The sequence below is a fragment of the Leopardus geoffroyi genome, chromosome C1, assembly GCF_018350155.1.
Source record: "Leopardus geoffroyi isolate Oge1 chromosome C1, O.geoffroyi_Oge1_pat1.0, whole genome shotgun sequence".
NCBI lineage: Eukaryota > Metazoa > Chordata > Mammalia > Carnivora > Felidae > Leopardus > Leopardus geoffroyi.
The window spans coordinates 93,489,600-93,507,007 of NC_059328.1; the positions used below are offsets into that span (position 1 = coordinate 93,489,600).

The 17,408-nt window shown below is 44.8% G+C and overlaps 1 protein-coding gene across 3 annotated transcripts; it reads right to left on the reverse strand.

The window, feature by feature from the left end:
- Nucleotides 1–612: 612 nt before the first annotated feature.
- GNAT2 (G protein subunit alpha transducin 2) lies at nucleotides 613–16,896 on the reverse strand. 3 transcript variants are annotated; one of them, XM_045478568.1, is made up of 8 exons: nucleotides 10,624–16,604; nucleotides 8,898–8,940; nucleotides 8,469–8,610; nucleotides 7,582–7,739; nucleotides 5,274–5,402; nucleotides 4,913–5,042; nucleotides 3,072–3,225; nucleotides 613–2,059 (listed from the first exon to the last, which is right to left on the reverse strand). In XM_045478568.1, exons 1-8 carry the CDS (start codon nucleotides 10,739–10,741, stop codon nucleotides 1,869–1,871), a joined length of 1,065 nt encoding a protein of 354 aa, XP_045334524.1. In that variant the 5' UTR covers nucleotides 10,742–16,604; the 3' UTR covers nucleotides 613–1,868. The 3 variants fall into 3 exon arrangements, with proteins under 3 accessions (XP_045334524.1, XP_045334523.1, XP_045334522.1); XM_045478567.1 differs by having other exon boundaries at nucleotides 8,469–8,940; nucleotides 10,624–10,704; XM_045478566.1 differs by having other exon boundaries at nucleotides 8,469–16,896.
- Between the last annotated feature and the right edge of the window lie 512 nt (nucleotides 16,897–17,408).

Consider the following 17,408-nt stretch of genomic DNA (forward strand, 5'->3'; position numbering starts at 1 on the left):
GGACTATAGGGCCGGTTCTATATGAACATCCATAACCAAGAAGCCTAGGGTAGGCTTTTATAGTTTGGCCTCTAATCAAGTCCTGCTTAGAGTCAAAGAGCAAGGAGAAGATAATAAAAGAAGTAAACAATCTGATACAATTTGTGGGGAAGTTGGGCTACCCTATCTGAAGATGGGATAAGTGAGATAAATTAGATTTGGGGCCTGAATAGACAAGATCTTAGCCGGAGTGAGGGTTCTTAACCTGGGACTTCAGGGCTCCAAAGGTAGAATTTATTCCTAGTATGTTGGTTTCCCTTATAATTTTATGCATTTTTAAATATCCTGAGAAGAGGTCTATAGGTTTCATCAGACTGTTGGAGGGATCCATCATGCAAAAAAGGGCTCGTAACCCCTGTATATGGAGTTAAAGCAAAACAGGTTAGTGATAGTTGGAATATGCCATTTAGAAACAGTCCCTGAACAGAGCTCTTGGATGCATGAAGTCTTGCCCAGGTTTTTTTATGTGGTAAAGTTTTATAATTGGCAATAGTCAGAGTACTTTCCCTTATTTCTCTGGTACTTCTCCCAAGTTGACTTCTTTTCATGGAATCAAAAAGACGATTAAATGAGTCCAATTTTAACAGCTGCAAATTTATTCTTCAGTGTATTTCAAGCTCATATGGCTCTCTAGTATCAATATTGCTAGTAACAGGCTAAGTGTGAATATGTGTTTCTGGCAAGGAACAGATTTTCATTTTAATTGACACTTTCTTTTATATACTAAATCTTGGACGCCAGGAGCTTTCCTCACTAGTAGTTGTAGATGCTAAATCTGTACTTGACTTCACCACCTCCTGTCAAGATAAATGCAAGCTTCGTTTCCCCTCAAAGGAGTTCAGAGAAATAATTTACTTGTTGTCCTGTATGGGGAGATGTTGTTTTCAGCCAGGCATCACATGGATCCAACTGCAAAGATTTTCAATGCCCAAAGCAAGATCAGCTGCTTTTTTTTTGTTCTGAAACATGTAGCAGTTGAAATGAGAATTCTAGGTTTGCTCAGTTACTCTAAATTCTGTGATCGAGAAGTGGTAGCAATAAAAATCATTAATACTCCAAGTGGGAGTGTGTTGAAGTCTTCTAAATTTATTCAGAAAGTGTCTTGTGCACCTGAGACAGTTACTTACAGAGATAAAGGAAACTCAGTTTTTACAGTAGTTGGGGGGCAGAGAGAGAGTCTGCTTAATAAAGATGATCATTTTTAGACATGTGCCTTAGAAACTAACAAACTTAACATCTTCTATTCAGTGATCCAGATCTCTGAGCTAAGGCACATAGGATCTGTTAGTAAAAAATGGTGGTAAGGTTTACTGAGATCTCATTTTTTATTTTTTAATTTTTTCCAGACAGTAGGGAAAGTTGCTATTGTGCTTGGGATAGTTCATCTAAAAACTTGGTCTTGAATTTCATAAATGGCTGCTTTTACATAGGATTTCTTTCTGTGACTCTGACCACACAGCTTTTATGTTCCTTCCCTTATGTTTGTGATCATTAAGAATAACCCTGTGAAGTAGTAGAAAAGTTACCTTCATTTTATAGATGAGGGACTCAAGGCTCAGAGAAATGAAATATTTATACTTTGCAGTAAATTGCAGAACCAGTACTGGCACCTGGGTCTTTTGACTCTTGGGTTTGTATTCTTTAAACTGCACTAGCTACCCCACTTTGAAAAGAATATATGGGACACAGTTGTGATCATGTAGAGTCTGTCTCCAAGGGAGAATGGATTCACTCTTCATGCCATGGTATATTGATCTATGATTTTTCTGCTTGAAATGAACCAGATTCCAAGCCTGTTTGTGGAATGTATACTCGAAGAGTGATGAGGATTAGAACAGCCCACAGTCCTTGAGATTTTCTTTGATGATAATATCTGTAACTGCATCAAATACAAATTTGACATTCTGTGTGTCTGTAGCACAGGTCATGTGACTGTAGATTTCTTTGACATCTTTTCGCATGTTGAGGTCAAGGAACTGACTCTTGATGTAATTCCCTGCATCTTCAAAAGAGTTGTTCCCTGGTTTTCCAGAAAAAATAGTGAATAAATGGGATAAATTAACCCTTTTTAGCTGCTGACTTTTTTTTTAATGTTAAAATTTATATATTTTGAGAGAGGGAGAGTGCAGGTGCACATGGTGTGCTTGCATACAAGTTGGGGGAAGGGCAGAGAGAGGAAAGAGAGAATCTCAAGCAGCCTCCACACTAATGCATGGCTTGATCCCACGAACCACGAGATCATGACCTGAGCCAAAATCAGGAGTCAGACCCTGAACCAACTGAGCCACTCAGGCATCCCTGCTCACTTACTTTTTAGGTGACCCACTTGATCCTTGAAATGTGTTGGACAGCTGCAGTTGGGAACATAATTTTAAAGGGAGGGTCCTCTTCTCTATTGTACTCCAGTGTTTATCACTTGAGTTGAGCAACAGAATTGAAGAGAGGGATCTCTTTGTCTCTGCCCTTGATTTCTGGGAGGTATCATTTAAATAGTCTGTGGCTCTCCTGCATCCTGTCTATTCTGTTCCAGGGACATTTGATTTTAAACTTATGACTGAATACCCAAGTTTCTCAGATTAGACATCCAAGTATCACTTGGACATCACAAAGCGCATAAGAGGAACTGAGTATTAAGGGGATATGGCGGGGCAGGGGGGTGGGGCGCCTGGGTGACTCAGTTGGTTACGTGTCTGACTTTAGCTCGGGTCATGATCTCATGGTTTGTGAGTTCGGGCCCCATGTTTGGCTCTGTGCTGACAGCCTGGAGCCTGCTTTGAGTTCTGTGTCACTCTGACCCTCCCCCACTCATGCTCTCTCTCTCTCTCTCTCTCTCTTTCTCTCTCTCAAAAATAAATAAACATTAAAAAAAATTTTTAAGGGATAAGGGATCATCAGCCTGGCAAAGCAAAGGAGTTTCACACTTAGTACCCCTTAAAGACAGGTTCCTTTATGTCTTCTTGGTATAGGAAATGAGGCAATCACCAGTCATTACCAAGAAAGCATTACCATTATCTCCATCCCTTGACACTTACCATCATACTCTGGAAAACAAATGCTGAGATGGACTTTCTTGATTTTTTCCTCAAAGAGGTCCTTCTTGTTGAGAAAGAGGACAATGGAAGTAGCCGCAAAGAACTTGTGGTTACATATGCTGTTGAAGAGGTGTAGTGACTCATGCATGCGATTCTAGTAAGAGGAGACACCATCAGAGATATCAGACTGAGCTTATGGGCTATTGTCTACTTCCTGTTCTTGTTCCCCTTGGAGAGACTAGTGCTCCAAATGTAAGAGGAAAGTTGGGGAATAGCTTATCTCTTTTTAGTGTGGTGGGATAGGGCCAAAGAAATCTAGCTGCCTTTCTCATCCTTTTTCTGTCATAGCTGTGTGACTTGGGGGAAATCCCTGAACTTTTCTGAGTTTTAGTTTCCCTGTCTCATAGGGTTGTTATGGAAGTTCAATGAGATCATGTATCAGTGTCTAGGATAGTGGCTGGCATATAGGTGTACAATAAATGTTAGGTCAATCTTTGGCAGCCAGGGCACTGTGAAGGACTTTGAGTCTGTAAGTGCTGCTTATACAGAATTGAAACTAGGCCTGAGTTGTCATGTGCCCATTTGCATCTCCGTGATAATTTTTCTTTTCAGGATGATTTTGATAAGCTTCTGTTACAGAGTCCTGGATCTCTATGTGGGCAGGAACATAATAGGAATTATTGCCCCAGTGTCAAATGGTGAGGACTAAAGAATTTCTCAGCACCATACCACAAGCCCTTCTGCCTTATTTCCTCCTCTGATTGCCACTCTGAGCAGGTGAGAAGTGGTGCTATATATCTGCAGAGTTTAGATGTTGCCAAGTGCCCCAGACCAGCCTGTTTTTAGGGAGCAGGGCCTTTAGGATTTCAAGTATGCTATTATCTGACTTGGGCTCAATCTTTTCACCCAATGAAGAAAGAAAACAAATCTACTTTTTGTGGCCTTTTGTCATTGCTAATGCTCCTGTAGAACCCCTTAAGACTTCATAGACTTCAGGGTTAAAGGTGGAAGAGATCTTGAAAAATGAATGACCCCATAAGACATTTTGGCTAGAGGATATTCATAGTGCTCTAATGTGAACTTGAACTACTAAGGAGAAGGGAGAACAACTGAGACAGGGATGGGAGTATAGGAGCTTTGTCTCCTATCAATAAGCTATGGGCCTCCATTAGCATGTTCCATGCCTTGATATTCTCTGTCTCAGACTCCAAGACTGGGCGGGCTGACGCTTGGTCTGCAGAGCTCCTATCTTGTTAAATTCTGCAGGCTCAAGAGACTCACCCCTCAGGTAGTCTTCCACCTGCCAATTTAAGTGGCATGTGAGAAACCTGGTCTGCAGGTCTCCCCTTAGTCCTGTCGACAGTACATATTTAGGCTTCCAAGTGAGGTTAGTAGTCCAACCCTTCTATCCTGTTGCACAAAGATGCACATCATACGTTGTTTTTCTGCTCTATCATTTTCATCTCCTATCCTTTATTTCCATAGGTGGCCTGGAAGAGTCCTAAGTGTAACCCCTGCGCTTTGCCCAGTTGTGATCCCTTGTCCCTTTAATACTCCGTTCCTCTTGTGAGCTGTGTGATATCCAGGTGATTCTTGGATGTCTAATTTGAGACCAAGCTCACCTCCAGTAAATCTAGAGCTCCAAAGTGCTAACCTGGAACCTGCAAAAGGGGAAGTTTTTCTAGAATTATTTACTGAGGCATTGATTTGTGTGCCAGAGGACTGCTAGACTGTCAATGTTAGCTGAAATCACCCAAGCTGAAGAATTGGTGACACAAAGCTTAGAGGAAGGGGCTCAGGGGGACTGTCTATCAAAGCTGCTTACTGTAAGGGCCCCTTACCACTTCATCATCTTCCACTAGCACCATATCATAGGCACTGAGGGCCGCACAGAAAATGATGCAGGTGACTCCCTCAAAGCAGTGGATCCACTTCTTTCTCTCTGATCGTTGCCCTCCCACGTCAAACATCCTGAGGGAAGAAGCAGCACATGTACTTGGTGTTTACAGAGGGGTGGCCACTTTGGGGCCAGTCGGCAATGAGATGGGAAATGGGGAGGAAAGAGGGACAAATAGGATAGTTATTCAGATTGGGCTTTAGTGGAGGCCAAGAGGCATCCCCAATCCCCTTTTTTGGTATCTGAGGTGACCCCAGGGAACCATGTGTGTATCTGTGATGCCTCCCAGAGAGCTGTGTACTCACCTGAAGTTCAAGTCTTTGACGGAAAACTTGGTCTCAATGATGCCTGTGGTTTTGACTCTGGATCGTAGCACATCTTGCTCATTAGGGAGGTAGTCGGGGGCTGTAATCCGGTCTAATTGGTTCAGGTAGCTAGAGAAAAGAGATTGGAATGGATTAAACTTTACACAGCCAGGGCCAAGAAAGGTAAAGGTCCTACCCAAAGTTATATAACTAACTTGGTGATGGAATCAGGACTAGAGTCCATATTGTTAAATCTAGGTTTCTTTCCTTCAAACCCTCATGTGTCCTTACAAAAGGGAGTGTGGGCTGAGAGGCATGCCCAGTTGTGGCAGGGGTTCTGTCGCATTTAAGTCAAATCAGATAACTTTTCCTTAAGTTTTGCCTGGCTACAAAGTTTTCTAGATCCTTCAGTAAGATTTGGTGGTTTAAATGAGTGTCAAAAATTCCAACAAGAAGCAGGAGTAGGGGCTCCTGGGTGGCTCAGTTGATTGAGCTTCCGACTCTTGATTTTGGCTCAGGTCATGATCCCAGGGTCGTGGGATCAAGCTCTGTGTTGGGCTCTGTGCTGAGGGTGGAGCCTGCTTGAGATTCATTCATTCATTCTCTCTCTCCCCCCGCCTCTCTCTTCTCCTCCCCCACTTTCCCTTTTCCTCCCCCTCCCCCACTCATACTCTCTTTAAAATAAAAATAAATTTAACAAGAAGCAGGAGTAGACTAAAAGAGACTTCAGAGACATAAGAGACGTGAATCGGTTTAATACATGGACCTTGTTTATATCCTGAATCAAGTTGAGGGGCAAACAGTTGAGATAACTGGGGAAACTTAAATGAGCACTGGCTTGGATATTTGATGACATCAAGGAATTATTAAATATTTAGGTGTGGTGGTTATGTTGTGATTTCTTTTTTTAAAAAGAGCCTCTCTCTCTTTTTTTTTTTTTTTTTTTTTTGAGAGATACATAGTGAAATTTTTAGTATGTAATGATAGGATATTTGGGACTTTCTTCAAAATAATCCAGTAGGAGATGGAGATAAAATGGAACAAGAGTGGTCATGAGCTGGTAACAGTTGAAGTCAGGTGATTCACTGTATTATCCTACTTTCATATGTGTTTGACAGTTATCATGAAAAAAACTTTTTTTTTTAAAGACAAGAGGAAGGCAGATGTGAAGTGGGATGACAGAGAAGAAGGGAAGGAAAATTAACAAGTGTGTAGTATATGCCAGTATTTTCATATTTAAATTCTCATTTAACCTCATACACCTTCAAGTTTCATGTCCCATTTTACAGATGAAGGTTAATTTCAGAAGAGTTGAATAACTTGTCCAAGGCCAAGAGGCACTGTGGTATATTGTAAAAAGCATTCAACTTTGCGGTCAAATAGACCTGGAGTCAACTTCAACCTCTGCCATTTAACTATGTGACTTTGGGCAAGTTAGTTAACTTCTCTGAACCTCAGTTTTTCATCGGACTAATAAAAAGTACTATCTACCTCGAATAACCAAACGAGATGGTGCACCTCACACACCCAGCAATGCCTGGGCCTTAGTGAGTAAGTGCTCTGTGGATGGTAAGTGATAACTGTGTTACAAAATTAGATGACAGAAGAGGGATTAAATCCAGGTCTGTCTGACTACAGAGCTCATGCCCATCTATGAAACCATGCTGTTTGAGGTAGGCTTGATAAACTCTCTGTACCTTATCTTTTTGGAATCAGCTTTGCAAAGTTGGTTCTTTTAAATCCCTGACCCACTTCCTTTGGTTTGCCCTGGAAGTTTCTGTGTCCCATGCCCTGGCACCCTGATATAAAATGCTATGTGTGAAGGAGGCATTTGTTTCTGGTTGGTGGCCTAAGTAAATACACCCAGGTTACCAGCTAGAATATTCCACCCTGAAAAGGCCATCGTTAGTCACCTGTTTCCTGGGAGGGCATGTGGCAGAACTGCAGGTCTGTCTTTGTGTTTGTGGTTCTGAAAGGAGAGACTATGTGCATGAATTTAAGAGGACAGCAGTCTGAGGGCTACTAAGCAGGGCACATTTGTTATTAATTTGGGGGTCTTCAGCTCTATAGGCTGCAGTGAGCCAGATTGAAGCAACACAGAGTGGTGGCAACTATGTCTGTGTCCCTCTCTAAAGGCATTAAGTTCAAAGCATAGTAAAACACTGCTTAAGCCTAACACAACAGGTATCCACGCTGAATTCAGTCCTTTGTGACTCCAGCTTTCATGCCTGAAATTTTAGTCTGCTTGTGATTTCTCCTAGAAGGTTGTTTATAGCTATTCCCACCCCTTCCCCAGTCAGAGTCTTACTAAGATGCTGAGTCATTGAGCTGGTACTCTGCAGCTCTCTCGAAGCACGCCTGCACCCCACCATCCTTCCACAACTTCCTGATGACCTCAACCAGCTCGGGAGGCATGGTGCCCTCCTCAGTGGAGTCAGCCAGGTTGTTGAGCTGTCGCCCAGTATCCTGTAAGGCAGAAACCTGGCTGAGAACTACACAGGAGTAATGGCTTTCCAGGAGGCTCCTGGGAATACTACTGAAAAGAAAGCATTTTGATTGCTACTAAAGCCTAAGATGGAGATTGCAGCCAGTGAAGATGTTAAGAAAACATATGGATTAATTTTGAGTGTGCTTCTGAGATGTAGAGGGTGGCAATTTCTCCAGTCCTAGGATGTCTAGGGGAAAATAGGTTCCAGGGGCTTCCTCTGTGGTGTTTCTGTCTCCCATCCTTAGTTCAAAAGAGTACCGCCACAAAATGTGGGCCCTCTGCTCGCAGGGAGGTTGGAAGTTTAAAGACCAGATTGACCATGACATAGATGAGATGGTAGACAACCATCACCTTTGTTCTTTCAATGATTCAAAGCTAGGAAAAGACAAATACCAGAGCTAGGGATTTAGCTTATAAAAGTTCCATAGCCAGGCAAGGAGCCCAGGGGAGCATTTTAAATGGTAAGATAAAACAAAAAGGCAGAGGAAGCTGAGAACAGGTTTTGGTAATGTATTATAAAGGTAGGGATTGCACACTTCTACAAGACTGAAGTAAGAAGACTGGAAGCTCAGTAGGTAGGACTTAGTTCTATGAAACTTTCCTGACTCATATTTCCTCATAGCTTGTCAGCTGCCTGTTTTCTGATCATTAGCCTTTCCTTCCAACCTTAACCGCATTGCTGTTAACATACATTGCGGTTAACATACCGCACAGCTTGGTTCAGCATAGTCAATACCCAGTGTGGACATGGCCCGGATGATAGCCAAGATGGACTGCAGCACATTCCCGTAGATGATGGCCTTGTACTCCAGACACTCTTCTGGCGAATAGCCATCCTGATGAATGATCCTGCAAGACACCCGGCCCTTAGTTGGACCTGAGTAACCAACCCTAAGGGATTGGGAATCTGGAAGGATTGAAAGGGTCATAAGAACACAATCTATTCCTATTGCTGTCCCAAAGTGGAGGGTGAGGGGAAAAGGGCATGCAGATGAGGGGCATTGGGAATCAGGTTCTTTATATCCTTTACATCTGGGTGCCTTCAGGATGAAGAGCCCTTCACCCTCCATGCCTCTACTGGCTCTACTGACTTCATCACCCTACCTCAGTCCTCGGGGGCCTTTGTTCCTACTCACTTCATCTGTTTGACGATAGTGCTCTTTCCTGACTCCCCAGCACCTGCAGGGAGAAATGCTTATGCTTCAGATTTCCACCAATTCTCCCCAACCCTCCAGTAGATGGCTTGTGAGAAGTCTAAGCCAGGGCTTGCTTGGGAGTCTTGTTAGGAGACAACCTGTAGGGATGATTGCTGCCCTTTCTGCCAGCCTTGAGCTCAGGCCATTCAGTCTGAATTTAGAGCAGAGTTTTTCAGCCTCTGCATTGTTGACATTTTGGGCTGGACAATTATTTTTTTTGTGGGGGGCTGTCCTGTGCATTGTAGGGTGTTTAGCGGCATTCCTGGCCTCTACTCACTAGAGGCCAGTAGCACTCTTCTCTTCCAGTTGTGACAACTAAGAATGTCTCCAGACATTCCCGAGTGTCCTGGTGAGGGGTGAGGGTGGTGGCAAAATCTCGTTGAGAACCACCGATAGAGTCAGGGAATTCCTTTAACACGTTTCTCCTCTGCCCAGTTTTACTCAGGAGAGTGATCTTGGAGCAGGATTGCAGAGAGCTGGATAACTTCACTGAAATAGTTTTTTTCATCATCTTGCTTTTTCCCTTATTGGCTAAAATGCCCTACTATCCTCTCATTTACACTCTGCTCTCCTTCCACATACCCTTCAACCCTCTCCCCCAGTTTGCACTGCCCTGATGCCCTAACCTCCCTCCCATTTAGTCTATGCTGGTTCCCTCTAAGCTGCTTATCCTGAATGTAGAAGAAAGCTGCTTAGGCTTAAAAGATCTCTCAGTGGCCTTGCTATCTCTTTCCCCTTCTGTAGCTTTTGGGCTTCTTGGAGTCTGAGTCCAACTTACAGTGGTGTGCTCACAGATTGGCTGGGCAAAAGGAGGTGCTACCGCCTGGGGCTCCAGTTCACAGGCTCCTCATGGGCTTGGAAACAGCCCAGTCAGCTAATCTGCTGCTGCATAGACCCTCCCCTGCTCCAGCTAGCCTATCTCTGTACTACCGTTGGGTTTTTTTTCCATAAACCAGGTGTCCCAAACTCTTTATTGTCTTGGTTCTGTTTGCAGCTGTGACCAATCTCTCTGACCAACAGAGGGTGCTTGTCTTTTTTCAGCACAGACCTGTGATCTGCTTAGGGCTCATCAAGTTGATGAACCTCCCATCTGGAAGGGGCTTTCAAGGCAGCTACGGAACAGAAAGCCAGGAAAGGACTACCGTAGACATTCCTCCTCCCTCAGGGCTGGCTCCCTAGTTATAAAATGTATACAGAATGTTTACTGGAGGCAAGGAGAAGGAACCCATTTATGTGGCAAGAACCAGTGGGCCTGCTCCTGGGACTACATGGCACTGATGCTATGACAGGACTTCTGAATCCACTGACTCAGAGCTTTCTGACTGCAGATCAGGTAACTCTAAGCCCAGGGTTCACGGCATTTACCAAGCTGTGAGGTGTTGGGTTTGGTTAGATTTGGAGATGGATGGGTCTCTCCCAGCCCTTGCACACTTCCTGGTTCAAGGAAGAGCAGAACTATTCCAAGGTAGCTTTGGTATTCTGCATCTCCTTGGGGTGGCTATGCTTAGCCCTAGAGCCCTGATCCCTTAGCCTGAGACCAGATGGGGAGAGGAAAATGACCGGCCATCCGTCCTCCCCGTGGGGTGGGCTAGAACCCATCTACCATTCAGGATAAGCAGGAAGGAGCAGTACCTTCTTCTCTGGCTCATCCTCCCATCTCGCTCACCCAGCAGTAGCAGTTTGACGGTCTTGGCTTCCTTGTCAGCATCCTCCTGCAGCTTCTTTTCTAGCTCCTTGGACCTCTTGGCCAGTTCTTTGTCCTCAGCACTGGCTCCACTCCCCATCTTTCTGCTATCTCCTTCTCTGCTGCTTCTTCTGGCCCTTAAGCTTCTTCTCTAGGGTTTCCTATCTGTGAGATGGAAGATAAGGAAAAAGTAAATTGGGATCGAGTATCAGTTTTGTAGTCCTCCTCAAAAGCTGGTCGATAGGGGGCTTGGTGAGGGAGCAGGCTCTAGGTTCTTGTCCCCTGCCTGTCTTGGGTGAGACTTTCTACCCCAGCTGGAGACTTACTTAGTCTAGGGATTGTAGCCTTTTTATCTAGCAATGTGATGGGTCAAGCCAATTAAGAGCTCAGTATGACAAAGGGCAAAGACATGTGTTTCTGTAACTAAGAAAATGGCTGGATTTTGACACAGGAGGACAGAATGTGGGTACTGGAGCTTTCTGGAATGAGATCACAGCTGTCCCATCCTTTTGAGGGGCTGATCTCCTAAAAGTCTCTTTCTTCCTTGGATTCACTTGCATTTTAGCTCTAGAGATTAGATGTGTAAACGTAGGAAGCTCTGCCTGTCCTGAGACTCCAGATTTTAGAGTCTTGTTTTCAAGGGCTTCAAGGCATCAAAGCACCCTCTCCATCATACCAGGCTGGTCCTGGCAAGGAAATCTTGTTTAGGGTGGAAAAATTAGAAATGTTTCCTCCAGCTCCTCCAGTGGCTGCTGCACCAGGAAGTTATTAGCATTGTTCTGCTATGTTGGGTAATCTCTCTATGTGCTTCTTTATAGCACTTATCCCTTCATACTGTACTTTGCTTTATGAATGGGTTTCTCCCAGGCTGAATTCCTTCCGCTGGAGGTCAGGGACCAAATCTCATTCATATGTGAGTCCTTTAGACCGTGTGGTTTATTAGCAGACCCTCAATAAAAGTTTGGTGAATGAATGAAAGAAAAAGTATATACAGAGAGAGCGGGCCTCCAAACTCTGTAAAGCCACCTGAGGCCTACACTCACTTGGTGAGTGAACTTTGCTGTTTAGAGTGGGAGTTTGTGCTGCCTCATACAGGAAACTGCTTCCTTGGGAAATTGGACTCTAGCCTCTGGCTTTGCAAAGGTTGGGGCAGCCCTCCCTCTGGCCCTCATTCCAGCTGCCCCTTCCTGGGAAGAAATGCCAGAGAGGAACCCAGGAGTTCTCTTTTGGACCTATGGAAGACTCTCTCCATCGGTCATATTTCTCTATGCCAGTTATTTCCGTTTAATTAAGTGGGTTGCTGGTGGAGCCTCCTCAGTACTTCGGGATTTTGCTACCCAAAATGTGGTGCAAGGCCCAGCCTAGATCACCTGGGAGCTTCTTGGAAGTGCAGGATCTCAGGCTTTAACCTAGATCTGATTTAGAGCCTGCATTTTAACTGGATCGCAGGTGACTCTAAGCATGTTAAAGTTCGGGAAGTGCTGCCCTAGGAGGTACTAGGGAATTGTTTTTTCCTCAAACCTGCCTAATCATGAGGGTCACCTGAGATGCTTGTTTCTGTGTGTTATCAAATCTTAGGTCTCACTGATTGGAAGGTCACTCAGATTTCAAAGATGTTAAAATATCCTATATGTTTTTATAAAGGGGTGTGCTTTAGAATCATTAAGTTCCGGCAATAGTGCTAATTCCAGATCCTGAGAAACTCTTTTAAACTAATACAAGTGATTATCATCATCTGGCAAGTTTGGAAAAACCTGATCCAGAAGAGTGGTTCTCAACTTTTGTTGTACTTTGGAATTTACCCAGAGAGCTTTAAAAAATAATACTGATCTAATTGGTCTGGAATACAGTCTAGGCGTGGAGATTTCCAAATTTCCCCAGGTGATTCTAATGCGCAACCAGGGAGTTGAGGACTTAACCTGAGCTTGAAGGGCTTAACGTGTTCTTTCCTTTTAGAGGGGAATTGCACTGTAGTGGCCTGTGCATTTGGACTGAGAAACTGGGAGGGAGCCCCTGGGCCTCCCACCTACCAGGTACCCTGAGCCATTGCTGAGCTCCTTCCTCCTTCCACCACCTTTCAGCTGCATATCTGAGCATCTGGCTGAGAAGCCCTGGGCCTGGAGCCCAGACTCTCAGGGCTGATGGAGAAATAGGTAGCCGCCATCGTGCCTTCCCTAGTGATCATGTTTTCCCAATCAAAAATTGGCAAGTGCTTCTTGACTTAAAACAGGAGAGTGTCTTTGAAATTGTGATTGTCTTGGAATCTTGGCTATAAGGTTTCAGTAATTATACCTCCCCAGCCCAGCCCTAGCCTACCCACAATATTGGTAACCTACACCTAGGCCAGAGCTGTGCTGAAGTCTGTTGTGTTCAGAGCAGGGGACTGCCAGCCACTGTGCTGGCCGAGTTAATGTGGCTCCTATCAGTTCATTCTCACACTAACTTCAAGGTAAGTGCTCTGTCCCCAGTTTACAGACCAGAGAACTGAGACTTGAGAGGTAAGTAACCTGTTCAAGGTCCTATAGTTTAATGAGCAGACAAATCAAGTGATCCTTCTTCCCACGACCCCCACGTAAGCAGCCAGTGAAAGAACACTTGGAGGAAACAGGCAACATGCATGAGCTCGAAAACAGTAGCACTTGCAATGTTAAAGGAACCACTAACTTGTTTGATGCATGGAGAAAATGTTCGAGCTTGTTCCTTTTTCAGCTACCACCTCTGCAAACTTCTGTGCTGCTCCTACTTGTTTTGTAGTTTGCTGGGCTCCCATTCCGACTACTAAGCTGAGTAAGAGAGCTCCTGACCCTTGCCTGGCCTCTAATTGTGCTGACCCATCCTGATGCCAGTGACCTCCTGCCTCCCGTCTTCAGCTCTGATGCCTTTCGAAACTGTGACTGTTCTACTTTATTATCGCATTTGGGTTCAGTGACCTGGTGGAGTAGGAAAAGCATGTACGTGCTATTCCCATTTGGAAACACAGAAATATGATCCTCACATTAATAAACAAATTAGCATCAAAATCAGCTAGAACTCAGGAGTCCTACTCACAGCCTGATAACCAATCATTTTGAGTGAAGCAAGACTCACCATTTCCCAACGAATTTGGTCCTGTTTCCTGAGCTAAGGGGAGACCTCAGGATCTGTCTTACCCTCAGTGATGGGGATTGTGGAGAAAGCCTTGTCTCAGCTGGAGTAGGGAGGTCATGAATGAAGAACTGCCCTCAGGACCTTCCAGTCCAAAGGAAGAGGTGGGGTAAATTCACAGAGAAGCAGCTGAATTGAAGGAACACTGTGCTAGTGCTGGAGAATTCAAAGCTGTTTAAAACCTACCCTCCACCCCTGGTAGGAAAGACCATTATAAACACATTTAACTGTCAGACTGAAAAATTCTGTAGAAGAAAGGAGGGAGCAACTAAAATGAACAGACTTGCAACAGAGAAAGCAGAACAACAATAGAAACGGAGGTAAGGCATTTTGGGAAGAGGAAAGAAAGCATGAGAGAATGCATGGAGGCCCGAGGTGCAACGTGTGCTCTGGGAAGACTGGGAAATGAGATGTGACTGGTGGGGCAGGAGAGGGAAAGGTGCGTGGAGAGGAGGGCTGGGAGAGGACAACAAAGGGGCATTGGGGCTAGCCAGTGAGGGCCTGGAATGACAGGGCATGGCTAGAGCCATTTGAATACTTACAAACTAGTATGGGTGGATGCAGCTGTATGGAGTTGTAAACAATGCTGGGGGACAGGTTGTTTGAACAAGCTGAGAAACCAGAACCGAGTAGCTTGGTTCCAGAAGGATCTAAGCATAGGGGATGCTTTGGGAAACTGTTCTGGCCAAGGATCTTTGTGAGGCTGGAGGTGTTCTCTCCAGAGTCCGGTGTCTGCAGAGTGGTCTGGCCTAGTGGGGAGGCTGACATCACAAGTGAGCTGCGGGCCAGGGGCTAAGAGAAGCCTTCTTCAGAGAATTAAGGAGCATACTTGAGTGGGGGCCTGGGGTTCAGGGAGGGCCATTTAAGGAACCATCTGGTGAATAGAGTAGGAGGGAGGGAGCTGTATTTAGAGCTAGGGAAGATCTCAGAGGCTCAAAGACAACATTATGGCCCCAACATGAAAGAAGCTGGAGGCCAAAGAGGATGACTCACTCCTTCACTTTCCAAACTGTTTTTGCGTAGACAGTGAACCCCACTTAGATTCTTACTGGTGTTGTGTAGGTGGAGAGATCGATGCTTAGCTGTAATCAGGACACACTTCCTAGCAGGCACTGTGTACCAAATGGCCTGGAAATAGGGGAGGGTTGTGGGGTGAAGGGTGTGTTGCAGATGGGACTAGGGAGGAGCATGAAGGGACTAGTGAACCGGTTTGCCTGGGTAGGGTGGAGGGCAGGGATTGCCACCTATGGGCTGGTTAGGTAAATAGGTCCGGATTAAGGGAGAATCTGAATGAGACCTAGCCCAATGCAAGATACCGCCCCTTAAAACTATGTCAAAATATGCATTTTATCAGAGTACAGTTGACATTCTACATGGTTACCTGCTGCTTGATTTTTAATTTTGAGATTTATTTTGTCATTCATTGTTGAGAGCCCAACAGCTTCAAGATTCCTAAAGACCCCAAGACCAATTTAGTCTGGGATTAAGACCCAGGAGGGTCTGTTGGGAGTGGGGTGTGGAGGCTGTTACAGATTTGTTTGTTGTTTTCTATTCCCTTGATTTATATAAAAGTAATGGCTATGCATTGTAGACAATTTTTTAAATGCAGTTAAGTATAAAGAAGGAAATATAATTCCCAATTCTACCACCCACAGATAATCATTTGTAAACTTTTTGGTGTGTCTGTTTTCTATGCATATATGTCATATAATTAGGGCCATACTGTATGTACAGATTTTTACATTCATTTTTTTGAAACCAAACTTTACATTGTAAACATTTCCACCTCATTAAGAAATTCTCCAAGAACAATTTTTAATTGTTGTATTTCATTGCATGCATATGACAAAATTTAAACATTTCCCTATTGTTGGACCTTTATGTTTCCAGCCTTTCTATATGATAAACATTGCAGTGATGAACAAATTCGTGCATATTTTTCTGGCAGCTCTTTAGAAGAACAATATCCTGAAAGTGGAATTACTAGGTTAAATAATAGGAACTTTTGAAAGACTCTTGATTATGTATTACCAAATGGCTTTCAGAAAGATTATGTTGATGTTCGTGTCCAGTAGTGTATGTGTGTCCCATCTCACTACACCCTTGCATGTATTAGGATTTTTTCCCCTTAATCTTTGCTAAGTTGATGGGTAAACCTCGTTATTTCCTTTGTTTTATTGGTTTGATTGCTTCTTTGTGAGGTGAACTCCCCCACCGCCATGTTTATGGAGGCCATAGTTTTTTGAGTTTGCCCAGGGTAAGGAGGAGCAGCAGGCAGAGATCAATAGATGTGACACCAGATACACACAGATAGTAGGGTCCAGGGTCCAGAATCCAGCTTGGGGAGAGGTGGGGGAGGCAGAGTTTGGGAAGGAATTTGGCTGTAGGGGAGAACTGGGAGGAGCTGGACAAACAGCATTAATACAACTGGGTGTGGGGAACAAAGGGCTCCCACAGGTGGAGAAAGAGGGAAAAGATTAATTACTGCTAATACACTTGATTATGTTTAGTGAAGTCTTAGCTCCCCCCTTTCCCCCCGTTCCCTTTAGGTAGGATTCTGTGTTACTTGGGAGTGGGGGTGCTGGCTGGGTGGGGTGTCTGCGGTTCTCCAAACATCCCAACTCCACTTCTTTCTAGGCCCCCAAGAGAATCATCACCATATGAGGTTGTCAACAGGGAACCAAGGACAAGGACATAGCAATGATAAGATGCAGACAGTAACTGAGTAGTAACTACAGGCCAGGCACTGCTCTAAGCACTTAATTTATATTAACTCATTTATCCTAACGACCACTATACAAAGCAGGGTCTCTTACAGTCATTTCCCAGAGGAAATAGGAGCACAGAGAGTCCAGTAACTTCCCCGTCAATCACAAAGTAGGTGGAAGAGTCTGGAATTGAACCCAGGCATTCTGGCTACAGAGCCTAAGCTTTTAACCAATAAATACATAAGTAAATGTAGGAAGGAGAGCCTGGATTGCAGGACACACCCTGTTTTATCTATGCCTGCCAGAAGAAAGCAGAGGACCCGGAATGAGAATGCCCAGGAATGACTTCTAAAAGTGAATGAATGGGGGGGTGCCTGGCTGGCTCAGTTGGTGGAGCTTGTGGCTCTTGATCTTGGGGTTGTGAGTTCGAGCCCTACCTTTGGTGTAGAGATTACTTAAAAATAAAATCTTAAAAAACAAAATGAGTGAGTCCTGAGACAATACTAGTTATCTTTTATGGGCCATCGACTTTGTGCCAGGCATCATGCAAAGGTGCTTAACGTTTCATGCTCAGAACAACTCCCTTGAGTGCAATTACACCGCCCCATTTCACTGATGAGGAAGCTGACGCACAACGCTTGCCCAAGACCCGCCTGGCTAACTGCGGAGTGGCGGCTGCCCACGTGGCGAGGGGAAGAGGAACACGGCGGGGGCGGGGCCTGCTCGGAGGGGGCGGGGCCTCGGGCACAGCGGGGCCTGGGGCGGCTGAGACGCCCTGAGGCGCTGGGTAGGCTTCGGTGGGGTCGCACCTGTTGCGTGACTCCACCACAGTCCAGCTACGATAGTCCGCTCCTGAACACCCAGAGAGTGTTGAGAGAAGCACAGACGAGTTCCGGGTCCTGCTCTCTGGAGAGC

Bases quoted from the DNA above. Each gene is read 5' to 3' on its own strand.
- GNAT2 (XM_045478566.1), bottom strand. From the start codon at position 8,831: ATGGAGGGTGAAGGGCTCTTCATCCTGAAGGCACCCAGATGTAAAGGA. The intron at 7,740-8,468 runs GTATGTTAACCG...TCTGCCTTACAG, and splicing joins ATGCTGAACCAAGCTGTGCG to GATACTGGGCGACAGCTCAA. The intron at 2,060-3,071 runs GTAAGTGTCAAG...CTGGAAAACCAG, and splicing joins TTGTTTTCCAGAGTATGATG to GGAACAACTCTTTTGAAGAT.